We start from the raw sequence: 15,793 nt of genomic DNA, 5'->3' as shown, positions 1-15,793 counted from the left end.
GTATTCACCCAGCACTCCAGACAGTTGCTCCAAGAAGTTATAGAAAGCAGCTGAGCAAAAATGTTTTTAACAAGCATTTTGGCTGTTCACTGTATAGCAAGACAGAGCTCACCGGGGCAGCACATTACCATCAAAACCCATTGACTTGAAAATTCCACTGTGTTTTTTGGGGAGATCACTGAAGTGACTAAATCTATGATTTTTAAAATTGTATTTATTTTTCCTTTCTGAATCTGTTTTTCTAGCCTTCAGATTCTAACCAGGGATGCGTTTCTTTACCTTCTTAGGGAAAAAATTAAAAAAAAAAAAAATCATTATTATTAAGGATGACTGTGTAAGCCAATGACTTAGAAAGCTGCTATATACTATTAGCAACCACCGTTACTTTGCAAAATGTATCATGAGCTGTGAAACTCCTTCAGGACAGAGCTGAATGATGTTGCCACTTGACACGGGCTGGTGTCCCAGACAGTTTATGTACACATACAGTAGTAGCACTGGCTTCACTTCAGCAAGTAAGGCATCTTTGTTTCTTATGCAGATGTGGAGAGGCTTGCACGCAGTGGTAAGGCAGCAATTCTCTGTGTCTGCAGGGAGCTATCACCATTCCCCGGATCTCTGAACGAGACACTGAATTATAGACACTCATCACCCAGGATGTCAGAGCAGGGAAATAAATACAGCTTAAACTCAGGTATGCTGGACACTGGAGTTTTGCCCTATCCATTTACGTTCCATATGGAAGAGGGTGCATAAGGGGAAATTTACTGATAAGAGCTTGGCAAAGCATATTCAAAGAGTTTCTTTCCTTTCCGTGTCTCTGGAAAGTGCAGATGTCAACTTCACAGAATATGCTCCATAAAAATGAAACCCCTGTATCTTGTCCCTTTGTGCTGACATAAATCTAGATGAGGCTACACGATGGCTAAGCCTGTAGCTGCTGAACTGTTCCTTGTAAACTAATCCTTGGAAGTGGAGAGGTGTTTCACAGCAGCTATTCCTGAACGTAAAACAGAACAATGATTTAATGTTGAATACACACATTTCACATATCCCTTATATTTGGAGACTGATACAGAGGTGAACATAACCTGAAACCAGCCATCCTGGCCAAGCTGAACATTGTGCTGAATGCCTGTTTGCACAATGTGTTTGGCTGTATGATCAGCACGCTACCTGTGACTGAAACTGCTCAGCCCAACTAGCTGCAGTCTGCTCAACTTGGCATCATAAATTTCAACTGCAAATCTTAACCTCTTAAATTATATTATAAAATAACTTATTTTTAAACTATATACTATACCATGGAAGAAAATCTTAAGCTGCCTTTCCTACGACTGTAGTAAAACAGCAGGTGTGGAAGGACAGGCCTTCAGACACGGAGGTGCTGGCTCCTTTTGAGCTCTCTGTGCTATCTCAGGGCTGTTTAGGGTACTCTTCATCTTCCTCATTCAAACATTGTCTTCTGGCTACAAAAACTGAAGCATCACAGCTGGTTGTCCTTTGTCTGATCCTTCAGCTCTGAGGGAGGTCTATGCTTTTCAAACTAGACAATAAATCTGCCCGAATTTAAATACTTTTTTTTTTTTTTTTCCTTAGAAACAACAGCAAAATTTCATGTGCCACACAAAAATGACCTGTGTAGTTGACACTACAGTCCAATTAATTACTTTATTCTTTACCTCTTCCAGGCTATCCCAAAGCATTCTTAACAAAGCTTGGGACAGAAATGGGACTGGAATTGTCACATATACACGTTGACTCCACTCTCATGACTGTCTCCCTTTGTTGGATTGTGCTCAAAACCCGAATTCAGCAGATTACCTCACTCTTCTTGGAGCAGTTGGTATGGACGTTGGACTTACAGAAGTTAAAATTCAATACTACTTTCAAATAAAAAGTTACAGTTTTTAACAAGTGTAACTGTGAGTGGTGGGGAAACAGTGTTTGGTGTTGGAATATAGCTAGGTAATGCCACCAGTAGGATCAGACTTAAAAGGTCCCCAAAGTAGCGTGGAGAGGAAGCCACCTCTGTTACTGCTGAAGGGCACTGATACTTGCTGCAGCATGAACTGCTCCAGTATTCCAAGAACTGGTGTTAACAAAGGTGATGTTCATTGTGATTTGCTCCTTATTATGGGAAATGTGAAGAAATCACTCAAGCAGGTTTAGCCAGCAAAGACAAATCTCTCTACGCAATTACTTGGGATCTGGGATCTTCCTTGCTATCTACTTCTCAGACTATGAAACTTGAGTGGACAAACTGCTTCTATGACATACAAATTCTAGAAGAGTTTTTAATTTGGTGTTTTATTATATGCAACACTCCTTAAGTAAAGAGCTTGTAAGAAATATTATCATTACTTATTTTCTGTTGTACCACTCTCACCTTTTAAGGACCTGCGTATTTCACCTTGCCAGCTTTTGCTTCCACAACACTGCAAATTAATAAATGACTACATATTTACATATTAGAAATTTTATAGTTCGTTTAAATTCTTATAGTGCTGATTGACACATCTCAGTAAAAATCAAAGACTCTTATTAAAGAAAAATCTTTCCTCCTATTTCTTCTTAGCTTCTCCTCCTCTAAGAGGACATTAAAAATCTGCTCGCATCTCATTGCCCTGAAAACTTTTTGCAGCAGTTATTTCTTGCTTTGATAAAACTAATTTTGTAAGCATGAGTAGGACACAAATAAGATGGTGTAACATCCTCCCCATTGAGACAAAAGTGAATGAAAATGTAAGAATAACATGCTCAGGCATCTTGACACCATGGCTGCTTTATGCAGATTGTAACTGTCTTTGGCCAGGACAAATATCCTCCTTCAAAAGGAGTAACTGGAAGAAGAAAACTGGCTTAATTTGTGTAGTAACAAATAATTTGCAATCTTTTGTCAGCCTTCTTGTGAGTTTTAAAGACTAGAATTTATTGTAGCTTTTCTTTAATCTATGCTATAATCATAGCTTAAATCTTGCTTTGCTTTTTCTCTGAAACAGCTTGTAAATATTTAATTAAAACATGTGAGCTTTCATACCATCAAACTTATTTTGAATCTGAGGACCAGTAGTGTGGAGAGTACTAAGATTTTCAGGCCAAGCCTTAAAAGCATTCTAAATCACTGAAGTCACTATTTAGTCTAACTTTCCTTTTTTGAAGTTAGAGTGCCAGTTGGCTTTTTTTAAATTTCTTTCTAGTATGCATTGTCTTCATACCTTCTCATTGCCCAGTTACCAGTAATGAAAATAAGCTCAGAACTTCTACACAGCACAACATACGCATGGTTAGCAGACCAACTTTGAAACATGTTCATTCAAGTAACTAACCATGGAAAGAAAAACTTCAAACTGCTAAAGCGATACCTGTATCCAACAAAGAAACATAAGAGAAAAGGCCAGCACCAGGTTCTACCAGCTTCTAGGGAAAATAAAACACAACCACAAACATTGCAGGAAAAGAGGTGTTAAATTCAGGTTCTTATAGTGCTGTTCCATTTCCAAAGATGCTTTCCCTGAAAAACTGTGAGCCATGAAAAAACCACCATTTCAGTGCTGTTATGTGTGCAAGAGGAACATAACAGTAGCAGTAACCCAACCTCTCTGTATCTCAACTTCAAATCTTTCCTGATCCATGTCGAGATCTGGAAATACCTATCAAGGAGAGTAAAGGACTGGAACGATTCTCTGCTCTGCTCCCATTCCTGTGTAAGCCAACTTGCATGACTCAGCCCAGACTTTATTTATGCCCAGTAGATATTTGACACCTCAACAACTATTCTCTGTATTCTAGTGCTTTGCTAACTGTTCTGGTTTGCCAGCTCTAAATAATGCCTAATTCTTCTCTTTTATATTAACTGAAGCCTCTTACTGCTTCTGTTTCTTAGCACCAGTGTGTTTTGTGTTTATGCACTGGTACTATATTCAAGATAAAAAAAAGCAACAAACAATCATCTATAAAAACTATGACCTTAAACAGAACTGTAAAGCAAAACAGAACTCTGAAGGGTTTGGACTCTCCACTTATTCTTTCAAATACAATTTTCTAAAGTGAAAATTGAGTCTTACTCAATGATGAGTGAAAAAGGGCTACTTCATGTGTTTTGCAGGATCTACCATATACTGTAAATCCCGTACAATGTCTGCATTTGTTTATCCCCACACATTAATTTTAATTCTCCAATGCTGCTGCAGAGCTGCTCTGTAGTTAGCTCTTCCCTGGCATTTACCTGTGGAATCTCTCGCCTGCTTATGGTACCTTGCAACTGATCTTCAGGGAAGAAAACAATTCAATAAAGCAAAGTTTAAGCCTTCTGCCCTTAAGTCCTTAAATTCCCCTTTAAAAATAGCAATAAAAAAAAAATACGTGAAGAGAATTATCTGGCCAAGGTGGATTTTTTTTTTTTTTTTTTTTAAAAGTTCAAAGCAGTTCCACTTTCATCAGTTAAATTCCCACTTTATTACTGAATTATATTGGATCTAAACTCAGCTTGGCTTAAAAACAATGCAGCTGAAAAAGAAGTCCTGTCCACCCATTTCTTTGATGTTGACACTTTACACTCCTTCACCATAAGCCACAAAGAGTTAACTTTTGAAAACTGAAAATCAAAAACAAGGGAAATAACTATGCATCTTATTTTATACATGTCAAATTATTATTAAATCAAAAATTCTCCCAATTTTATCACATTTGCAGTTGACTTCAAATGCATCTCTTAATGCTGTTCTTTCTACTTTAGAAAAGCACAGAAAACAATTGCTTCCTTTTACCATTTAATAGAAAAAAATACTGCCAACAGTACATTAATTTATTAGAGTTATCAAAGTTTGTGCTAAGAATTAGATTTTGCAGTTAAAGGGTATAAACCTAAGTCATCAGTTTTTAAAAAATGGATTTATGCCAGTTATTTGAAGTTATACACATCAAGGGAAGCAGCACCAATATTTTAATGAGGAACAAATTCCATTCATAATTTAAACAGCTAGGAACTCAATTCATACAAAAAAATACAAATACTACTATCAGTACCATACTTATTAATGCACCTCAGAAAAAACCTAAATTATCTGAAGAAGCACATCCTATTTTGTTTCCTCATAGTCATTGTTTCATAATGGTATTTTGCAGAGTTCTTTGTAACCTAGCTATGTTGGCATCCAACGCTGCTAAGCCATTCTTAAAGTCCTCTTCATCTCGAGAAGTAAATGTTGAAAAAGAGGATGCACTCCACTCAGACTTCCCTGATATACCATCAAATGAAATAAAACTAGTATCAGTTGCTTCATTGCCTCGCTTCTTAGGAAACTCTTTCTGAAATGGCATTGGAACATGTGGCTGAATTTGGCCTGGTTTGTCTGTGCAGTCTTTTGCAACTCCACTTGGAGCACCTTTTGGCTTCACTTGGACTTTGTCTCCTGGCTTCACCTTACCCCCTGTAACTTCAAGTGTGTTTTCCATAGTCTTTTTCACACTGTACTCAGTGCTTAATTTATCCAGAATAGTTGGATCCTTTGACATTTCACATCTATTCTGCTGCAAAGAGTTTGACAGCTCACAGTTGAAGTCTAACATCTTACAAGCCCCTCTAGTATGGTGTAGTCCATCAGTTCTCCCCGAGACAACCTGTTTTTTAGAGGCACTGCTAGTCAATGGAATGTAAACAGTCTCATCCAACTTGCTTTGTTCATCTATTAAAGTCCCAGAATCACTAACTGTTTCTGCATCTTGCTTCAGTAAGGTTGGCAATATTCTGGAAGCTGATGTTCTTTCTTCTGAGAATATATGGTTTATGTTATTTTCTTCAGCAGCAAACTTTTCATAGGCTAGATTTAGCATTTGCAATTCTCCGTTTTTATTTGAAAACTGAAGTTCTGTATCTGTCAAAATATGATCCATTTCTAATTTTTTAAGGTAAGTCATTACTGAACTACTCCCAGGAAATGGATCAGGCTGCATCCGTTTCTCATAGTCTTCCAAAAGGGACTTTGAGAGACCTTTTTCAGATCTGGGTTTAATATTGTCTGCTGTGAGGTCTGACAGAAGTTTGGCCATACTGCACTGCAAAGTTCTATTAAGAAAAGATAAATGCAGCAGGTTAACTATGTTTTTGGCAACTATTTTTCAAAAACTTTTATATAAAAATGAAAACAGATTTATCAGATGACAGCAAAATTACAATTCTTTCTACATACAGAAAATACTAATATAGATATGAACCAATTGCAGAGAATTAAATTGAAGAAACTTGCCTCAGAGAAATGAACACACTGAAGTTATTCAGATTATTCCTGATTTACCTGTTTTGAGTACTGCAAAGTAAATAGATGTCAAGAAACTATTATAAAGCATATAGAAACAACTATTGAAATCAGAGGAAGTTTTTCCAAAATATTCTCTTCTAAAGAAAAAAAAAAAAAATAATCAATTTTTCTAATTTTCTGTTTTCTGTATCAAAAACTGAACACTTAATCCTACTATATATATTATCCAGGATATTTATATAAACAGGCAATAATGAGACATCATTATACTACCATCTGGTGGTCAGTATTTAACAGCTACAGAAAAGCATAATGTATCTGAATGTCTACTAAAGATAGAAATAATGATTAAAAACACTCCACCATTTCAATCAATATCACCTAAAAACAAGACAGATGATCTTCCTCTGCACATCATGTCCACACAAATTTTATGTACACACTACTCTGGATGTTTACAAACATTTGTGAGCCTCTCAGCTTGTCACCAGATTCATAGAACACGATGAAATAAATTCACAGTAACATTAAAAAAAAAAAAAAAAAAAAAAGGTGAATAATGCAACGTTCCTTCAGGGGATCTAAGAGTTCCTACCCTCATCCTTCATTAAAATTTAAGTATAATCTAATTCAAGTGTATGTACAATTAAATGAGGGACTGCTCATTCCCACAAGAAGAGCTCACTGTGGGAGACTGGAAGACTGATCTTTCTGGTAGTTTTTTTCATAAGAGTTTGATTTCTGATTTTCTAAGGGGAAAGAGAAATCCCTCCTTTAGGAAATTAACTTTTGAACTGAATAATTCTACAGCTTCAAGGAAAGTATCAGTAGGTTTTCAGGTCCATGCACTTCCCAAGCAGCTCCTTACTTGCAGTCTGCTACAAGAGTTAAGACTTTGCACAAGTTACGTCAGGTAACATTGCTCTTTAAAAGAGGACTAACATCACAGAACAAGATAACTGTTTTAATGAAGTTATAGCACTATAGTAGCAAATAGTATGCACCAAGAGAGGTTTTAGCCTACCTTAAAGATACTGATGTATTACTACAGATTACAATAACCTAAAGGATGGAGGAAAAAAAGTGATGTCAAGAGGCCAAAATAACACTTAGCCAACAGTACCTGGTTAACTCACGTAGTCTGTTAACTTCGGCATCACGCTGGCGTAATGTTATGCCCAAAATCTTATTTTCCTTCTCAGAAGCTTCCAGGTTAAATTGAAGGCTCTTCACGTTTGCTAATGCCTCTTCCACCTCTAAAACACCAAGAAGAATTTAGCTTTTTTTTTTTTCAAATTTTAAAAACCAAATGAAGAATAATTTTAAAATACTTACCGATCTTGAGCTTGGTGGAATGAATATCGTATTGCTGTTTGTTTTCAAGCAATTCCTTTTCTTTATCTTGAATATCTTTCGCAAGATGTTTATTTTCTTCCTTCTGATTTTCTATTACTTTAAGTAGCTCTTCATTTTTAGCTTGTAGCGACTCTAGGCCTTTCAGTGATTCTTTCAATTGAGTCTGGAGCATCATGTTCAAGGACTGCAAGGAAACTACTACCAAAAGTAAAATATATGAAGTTAAGTGTCTTGTGTGGTACAGTTTGGACTTATACACTGAACTGTTTTTAAGAAATGCTCATAATTTTGCTTACAGATAAAAATAATTTTTTTGAGGCAGGGAGATAAACTGCAAGCTTTCTTCTTAGTTGATTGTCATTATCATTGTAAGAGGACATAAGGTAAAGTAATCTGTTCTGGAGCTGAAACCTTCATGTCCCTGGAACCTAAACAGGCACAACAAGCCATACAAATGCAGTTGCGTGACTAGATCCTCAATTCTTAGCTTAGTTGTCTCTAAAGGCCGTAGTATGTAGTGTTATTTTTTATTTATATATCTTTATTATGCTTATCTCTTTAAACAAAGCCTTAACAAAAATTCCCCTAATAAACATCATTATCTACTAGTACTTTACATTCATAGCTGCAGCTCTGTCCAGATGTCTTCTCATTTCTCTCTTGTTCCCTGAGTTGCTGGTTTAATATTCTTAGTCTCCTGTGAATTGTGAAAAAGTGCATATTCAGAAAGTTCAAAATAAGTCCCAAAACAATGCATTTTAAATTAGTTTGGTAAGAATAAAATGTCACAATATTTTAGAAATATGAGAAAGTTTTATTAGTGTTTTTTTCTTGCATTCCAATCTTTCTTCAACACAAAAGACCCTTTGCAAAGTCTGGTAAACACATTTCCCTCTGCTCTGAAGTGAAGTGTTACCCAGTTATGTAACTGAAAGCTCCTCTGAAATGAGCTTTATTTCTACATCTAAGAATACACTACAAAAGGAATAAAGAGCAAACTGATTATGTTAATACTGTAGTTTTCAGACAAGATGCTATGCTGATCCCACCTAGACGAAGTCCCAGTCGTGATGTAACTGATGCTAATAAAACACCAGTATTAACTGACACCTTGCTTCAGTGGCTACGCGTTAATTAAAACAAAGCCTTACCAACACACTTGGCAATATATAGTATAGACAAAGATAAAAGGGCCACAGCACTTAGAACACAACAATGCCAAAACATGCAATTTAGAACAGACCAATTAAGAATATCTTAGGTGCTTTTGCAGTAAACACAGAATCACCAAACAGTTACTAACCTACGCAGCTGTGCATTTTCACTTCTGAGAGGCTGTAGAGCTAGTGCTATTTCGGTTTGTACGTTCGTACTTCCCACTACAGCTGGGAGCAATGATATGCAGTCTTCTATTTCATTCATCAACCTTAACATCTCTGAATCATCTGCACAAGGTGGAAAAAAAGAAACAGAAAAACCTGTAATGGGACAGTCAAACTGATGCAATAGTAAGTAATCTACATTAAAAGAAAACCCAATTTATTCTGTCCACCCATCTCTATTTAAAACTTTAAAGCTTGACTATGAGAACTACACTTTTGGATCTTGGTAAATCCTATCTAAGTAACCTTGGTGGGGTTGCTGTTGCAATCTGTCTACACCGCTCTCTTTCTGAAGTGAAAACACTGTGTATGAAATGAGAACTATCTTTATCCTCGCTGTTACAACGATGTTAAAATACTCCCCAAAACAACTTAATTCTTCTCCACAGTGAAACATTAAGGACCTAAAGCTGTGGAAAACCAATCCAAAATATCACACAACTTCCTGAAAATGAAGTGCTTGCTCATTTTATGCAGTTTTTCTGTTATTTTTACATAATTGCTCTATGGCAAAGTGAGTGTGTCCTACCTTGATCTGTTATCAGTGCTCGGAGCTCTCCCAAGAGGTATTTCACTGTCTTAACTTTATGGGCTGTTTTTTCTGGGCTTTCTTGTTTCTGTTTTAGATCTTTCCTTACAAAACTTCTCTGGCAACTTGTATCTCTCACTGGGGCTACATCAAGTACATTCAAGTCGTCTTCTTCACTGAGTTCTTCAAAAGCATCTTCCTCCCTGTTCATTGAAACATTTTGTGGTGCTGGACAATGATTACAGTGCTTCTGATCAGTCCTGCCATTTGTCATTTCATGCGATTGTAACAGGGACAGGTGAGCCTGTATGCATCTTATTAGGTCTGCTTCTTTACGCTGCTGCTCATGGCTTGGGGTCATCTCTCTGCCAACAGACGATGGGGTGAACATAGGCACTGTAGAGTTATGTGATGCACCTGATGCTATACAGGGCATCACACCAGGAAGAGCACTGGCTGATTGTGTTTGTGGAGTAGTAGAATTAGAAACTACGGGGAAAGCCACAGTTCCCTTCATCTGTGCCATGCATTCATTGCCACTGCTTACAAGAACATCCTGCATGAAGATTATTCATATTGAACAGAAAATTAACATGGAGGTTTTTCAAATGTTTAAAAAACAACAACAAAAAGCTAGTCTCCCTCACTGTAGTCTTGATCATTCTTTGCATTTTATAAAAATAAATGCATCTCAAACTCCTTAATTGCATAAGTTTTCCAGCAGACTGAATAATTCACGTGTAAATCTAGTTTACATTATCTTTACCTTAAATATAGATAACATAAAGCACAGTCATTCTCAGCTGTTGTTGAAGAAAAAAACCTCAGCAGCATTTTTGTTGCTGTTGCTTTTTGCTTTGTAAGTACACATTCCTTGAAAGCAAACCAGAATGGGAAAAAAAAGGACTTGACTAATTTTTAAGGAGTCAGAGTTAGCACTAACTATACATGGAATGCCTGCAGATGGAAAATAAGTCTACAGTCTCAAGGTGCAAGCCTTTAACATTTCCCAAGATGGCGGTTGGTACTCTCCATTAGTATTATTTTATGCCCTGAAACACACAAGCCTTTTAAAATATGGCTCTAAGATACAACACAGTATCTAAAGAAATACGCAACTTGATCATTGGTGGGAAAAAGGTACATATCAGATGATTTATTTAATCAGAAATTGTTTAGTGACCCTAATGCGCATGACTGCGAATATAATTATTAACACTAAAAAATAATTCCCTGCACTTTTCATGCTCACTGTCTATTACAGAATCCACCACAGAGCGACAAACAGCCATTTGTAATGCCTCCAATGTCATTCATCCGTGTCTATGTATAAAACATTTTAAATAGAAGTATTTCCTGTCATTATTTATTCTGTTCATCAATATAGGTTGAAATATGTACATTTTTTTCTTAAGGAAAAAAAATTATGTAAACCCAAAAAAACCCCACAAATAAATGAAGAAATAAATAGTTATTGCTCATTTAAAATGCTTATTAATATTTCAAATCAAACTTTTACTTACTGATTGAGTAGATAAGGGATTAGCTGCACACTGTAGGGACAGATCTGCTGTGGAGGTAGGTAATCGATAATTAAAAGCTGGAACATTTTGATATCCTGAAGGAAAACAATGGTGTCATAGATCAGGGCAATACTGGACAAAACTCAGAGTAAAATAGCAAACCCACTATTAATAGCTCTACTAACCATGATCTGAGGTAGGAGTTACAGCAGGAATTTGGTTACTGTTCTGCGGTGGCTGGTCAGTTACCAGAGACATCTGAGTTTGCACATGTTCACATAGTTTCTGATGCATCACAGGAGACTGTTGACTACAAGGCATATGAATTGGTTGAACCAGCTGGTTCTGTTGTGCACTAGAAAGTTCTTTCTCCGTAGATGGTCCGGTAGATAGGGCAAGTTTCTTATTTGATATTTGCACTAGAGAAAAGGATCAAAGAACTCAGCTGAAGTTGAAGACCTACACAAACACATTGTGTCATCAGGCTCACTGGTAAGTTCCTTTCGCATATAAAATATCTTATGGCCTAAGATCCTAGTCAGATTTGACGAGCAGCGAATTAATTCATCTTAGGTTCCACCCCCCCCCCCCCCCCCCCCCCCGAGATAGAGCAAACTAACCCAGTTGGATAGACTGTTGTCCTTGAAAGAAGCAAAGGGATTTAATCCTATATAAAGTTCGAAAACACTACTTGTAACATCTCTGCTAAGCTGTTTCCTAAACTTTTAGGCTATTGGAAATAACCCATACCAAGCACTCTCCAAATATAATTTTTTTAATGTTGGGTATAATTAAAATTACATATTCTTCCAGTGCTGGAAAGACATGAACTAGGTGCCCATTTTCTATAATTGACAAAAGAGTCATCCTGCTATATACCAAGTTCACAGGTCCCACCTGTCTACTGGATTAGAAATTGCACAAAAGAAATGGAGTGGAGAGAGGAAGAAATGCTAATAAAAACATGAATTACTTCAAATAACATTCTGTTTTGTATTTCCTAATAGCTAAACTCTTTATTATGCTGGTATTTGTAAACCCACCTAGCTTTCTTTTTTTTTTACATGAAGCTCAAACATCTGAGAGTTTCCGTAATTGCTAAAATATTTATAGTTTCTAAAAGTAATGAGCAACGTCTATATCCTTTGCAGATCTAGCCCCGGATCAACCTACAACAAAATACAACTATCTGAAGCCTTATTACATCTCCTCGAGAGGTTCAACAGTCTCTCAGTATTGTTTGAGGGAAAAAATCAAGCCCCCAAAAATCTGCTTACCAATTTCTTTTCGGATGTGCGCAGCAGTAGTATTTTTTTTCAGCCCTTTCTTATTGGATGCACTTGCTTTTGTTAGCAAAGGCTTGGAAGTAGATTTAACAGAAGTTGTTTTCCCAGGTTGTTTATGGTTAGTCTCCCTTCCTATTAATATTTGAAACAAAAGCTGGTCAACAAAACAAATCAAAACAGCATTACAAAAACTGAAGACTTAACAAATTTTCAATAGGTACAACCTGTAGCCTCATTTTGTAAGATATTCTTCAGTAAAGCTGCACAACGGTCAAGTCCATTATGAATAGAATCAACCTGCATAAAGAATACTGTGGTCAGAAAAAGAGCATCAGTAAAATAAGACACCATTTTAGAGAAGACTGTTCCCCACTATTACCTGAAAAAACAACTATTGATCATCAGCAAAAATGCTTGATTTCCCATGTATTAGTCTACAATTATTTGCAATTATTTGAAAATTAGCAAACATACAATTTTTGAGAAAACAAAACAAAACATATGTTGTTGCATGTATGTCCTTTTGTTGGAGTACATGCTTTGGTAATTACAAGCATGTGGGTTTTTTATTGCTACTTTAAGGTACAGTTTAGATATTATCTACAGCATATTTTTGGTTTGGAAATAATTGACTCAGCACTGCACAGAAAACATTGCTGCAGCATGCAACATACTCTTTCCGGCACAAAATCTAACAAATATGGCTATGGTTCTGGCAGCATATACAGCATCGTTATGTTTGCAAAACATATGTTGTGCCTTAATAAGCTCTGTCAATAGTCAAAATGCACACAAAGCCAACTTGCACGCATCTGCAACATGGAGTAGAAACGCTCTTGCTGGCTTTGCCGGAGCTGTTTCTAGTCGAGATGCAGTAGTATCTAAATTAACGTGTTGACTTTTTTTTTTGCATGTATTCCAGCTTACATTCTCTCTAGATAACATAGATGATTGTATTAAAAAGTCACTTGACTACCTGGTCATCAGAATCAGTGGAATAGAGAGAGTATCCAGCCTCCACGTCAGGGTGACGTTCTTTTCTTAATCCAAACCTGAAAGAGTTAAATTCACTGTTCATATTACCTCCTTAGCATGCAAACTAAGAAGTTACCTTTATTCGATAATAGCAAACTAAAAATTATTCTGTCAACATTTTTTTTTTTTTTTTTGCTCAGAGAGGTTGTGGGTGCCCCATCCCTGCAGGTGTTCAAGACCAGGTTGGATGAGACCCTGAGCAACCTGATGCAGCGGGAGGCATCCCTGCCCATGGCAGGGGGTTGGAACTGGGTGGTCTTTGAGTTCTCTTCCAACTCAGGCTATTCGATATGATATGTATGTATATACAATATATGCATCTAATATATACATACACAATGTATACAGCATATAAACAAGTATCTTTCTCTTTTTGCAAACTCTACCGCTGCAGCAGAAGCATTGAACAGATAGTAACAACTTACGTCCAAGGAGAATTTAGTCTTAACACTTATATGAGACTAGTAACTATATGGATACAGTCTTTCATAAATGTAATGTATAGAGTTAAGGTCTTATTTCCCCAGTCAAGCCTTTTGCTCAGGTTAGCTCTGTATGTGCACAGGCTGCTCAGCCTTCAAGCCAGGCACCTTTATCGATGCACACACACAATTTCTGGCTGCTTGACAGCAGGTACAAGGCCCCCGGATGCTAACACCCACCCTCCAGCCCAGACACAGCCCCGACCCGAGCCTTACCGCCTCCTTCCAGCCGGCACCTTCGCTGCTCCCGCCTGCCTCCCAGAGGACAGCACCTGCCGGGCACAGAAACCTTTCACTTTCACCAACACCCCCACAACGGGGAAGGGCTGCCCGACGGCAGCGCTCCCCGCAGGGCCCTCAGCAGGACACCCCCGCCCTTCTTCCCTCCCTCCCCGAGGGTCCCGAACCCCGTGACGGGACAGCCCCGACCCCAGCTCCTTGCCCGCACCTTGCAGGGCCGCGCGGCGCCCGCCTTCGCCATGGCCCCGGCCCCCGCCGCGGCCGTTGAGCCGAGGGGCGGGGCCTAAGGAGCGTTAGCCCCGCCCCGCCCCGCCGTTTAGTCGAGCGCGGGAAGGAGGGAGGGAGGGGTCTGTGCGGGGAGGGCCTGCGCGGGGATTGGTGGAGAAAGGAGCGAAAGAACCAATGGGAAAGCGGAGATGGCCGTGGGGGTGTGGCCGCACCGCGGGCCCGCCCATTGCTGAAGGGCTTCTCGTTCCCGCCCTGCTTCTCCCCTCAGAACCCCCGGCGGGCGGCTGGGGGTGGTGCGGTGCCTCACGCAGCCTCACGCAGAGCCGGGGTGCCCCTCGCGGCGTCCGCTGGGGATTTAGGGCTGCTTTTGCCGCATGTCCTGCCGGGTGGTGGCTGTATGCGCCCACAAAACACCCCAAGGAACGGGGTTTGAATGGTGCGCGGCGCCCCCTGAAGGAAAAGTGCCTCATAAAAGTGCCTTAACGGCCTGAGCTCGGCCTCAGCAGCACAAATGTTGAGCGGAGTGGTGGAAAGTCAAAGGGAATCGCTGACGTTTGGCATATATGAGGCCTTTGGTCTCCAGCTAGTGCCAAAGCTTCCCTTAAAACACCACTGTATGTAGGTGGTAAAGGACAGACAGCGCCTCAGCTGAGTTTTGCACAAGCTGACATTAGCATTCCGCATATATTCAGTTTTGTTTACTGAATAAACAGACCTGAAAACATCACGGAAAGCAGTTGCACTTACTCAGGCTGAAAATGTAATTACAGTACTGTGTTATTAGAGTACTGTAGCAGAGGTGCATATTCAATCTCTGTGCACTCCCAACGTGTACATTGGTTTTGGGAATTACTACATTTGCACTGAAACTGTGCTGAACTGAGTAAAACCATGTGAATTTAGTTATCTTGTCAAAAAAAAAAAAAAAAAAAAAAAAAAGTTTCTGAGAGGATTTTGGGACAGCTTCATTTTTTATTTTTTCGTTGAAAATGTTAAAATAGGAAGATCATGATAAGAAAACAACTGAAGTCCTCTTTCAAAATTGCTGAAGAATACAAACTAGCAAAATGGAAGAAGATTAAGAGAACTCAAACAGACATATGGCAACTACCCAACCAGTGCCAGAAACATTGGTGTTCGTTCTTCATTAGGGTGTTTATGGAACTTTATGGGTGATTCCTCATTGAACTGATGGACATGAGTGTGGTGATTAAAATAATTAATCACAGAATCACAGAATGGCTGAGGTTGGAAGGGATTTCTGAAGATCACCTAGTCCAGCCCCCTGCCAAGCAGGATCACCTAGAGCACGTTGCACAAGATGGCGGCATTGAGGCGGGTTTTGAGTATCTCCAGAGAGGGAGACTCCACAATCTCTGTGGGCAACCTGTGATGGGTCACCCTCACAGTAAAGAAGTGCCTCCTCATATTCAGCCGGAACCTCCTGTTCTTCAGTTTGTGCCTGTTGCTTC

At 38.7% G+C, this 15,793-nt stretch overlaps 1 protein-coding gene across 1 annotated transcript; it reads right to left on the bottom strand.

The window, feature by feature from the left end:
* Nucleotides 1–4,820: 4,820 nt before the first annotated feature.
* On the bottom strand, nucleotides 4,821–14,357 carry CCDC14 (coiled-coil domain containing 14). Its single transcript, XM_032190670.1, has 13 exons — nucleotides 14,302–14,357; nucleotides 14,070–14,125; nucleotides 13,313–13,388; nucleotides 12,561–12,633; nucleotides 12,328–12,468; nucleotides 11,236–11,469; nucleotides 11,051–11,145; nucleotides 9,528–10,083; nucleotides 8,920–9,061; nucleotides 8,234–8,313; nucleotides 7,596–7,814; nucleotides 7,384–7,516; nucleotides 4,821–6,067 (listed from the first exon to the last, which is right to left on the bottom strand). The coding sequence occupies exons 1-13, from the start codon at nucleotides 14,332–14,334 to the stop codon at nucleotides 5,101–5,103; spliced, it is 2,805 nt and encodes a 934-aa protein (XP_032046561.1). The 5' UTR covers nucleotides 14,335–14,357; the 3' UTR covers nucleotides 4,821–5,100.
* Between the last annotated feature and the right edge of the window lie 1,436 nt (nucleotides 14,358–15,793).

Source organism: Aythya fuligula, chromosome 6, assembly GCF_009819795.1.
Source record: "Aythya fuligula isolate bAytFul2 chromosome 6, bAytFul2.pri, whole genome shotgun sequence".
Lineage (NCBI taxonomy): Eukaryota > Metazoa > Chordata > Aves > Anseriformes > Anatidae > Aythya > Aythya fuligula.
Note: the sequence above shows the minus strand (reverse complement) of the source record. Positions and strands in the feature narration are given on the sequence as shown.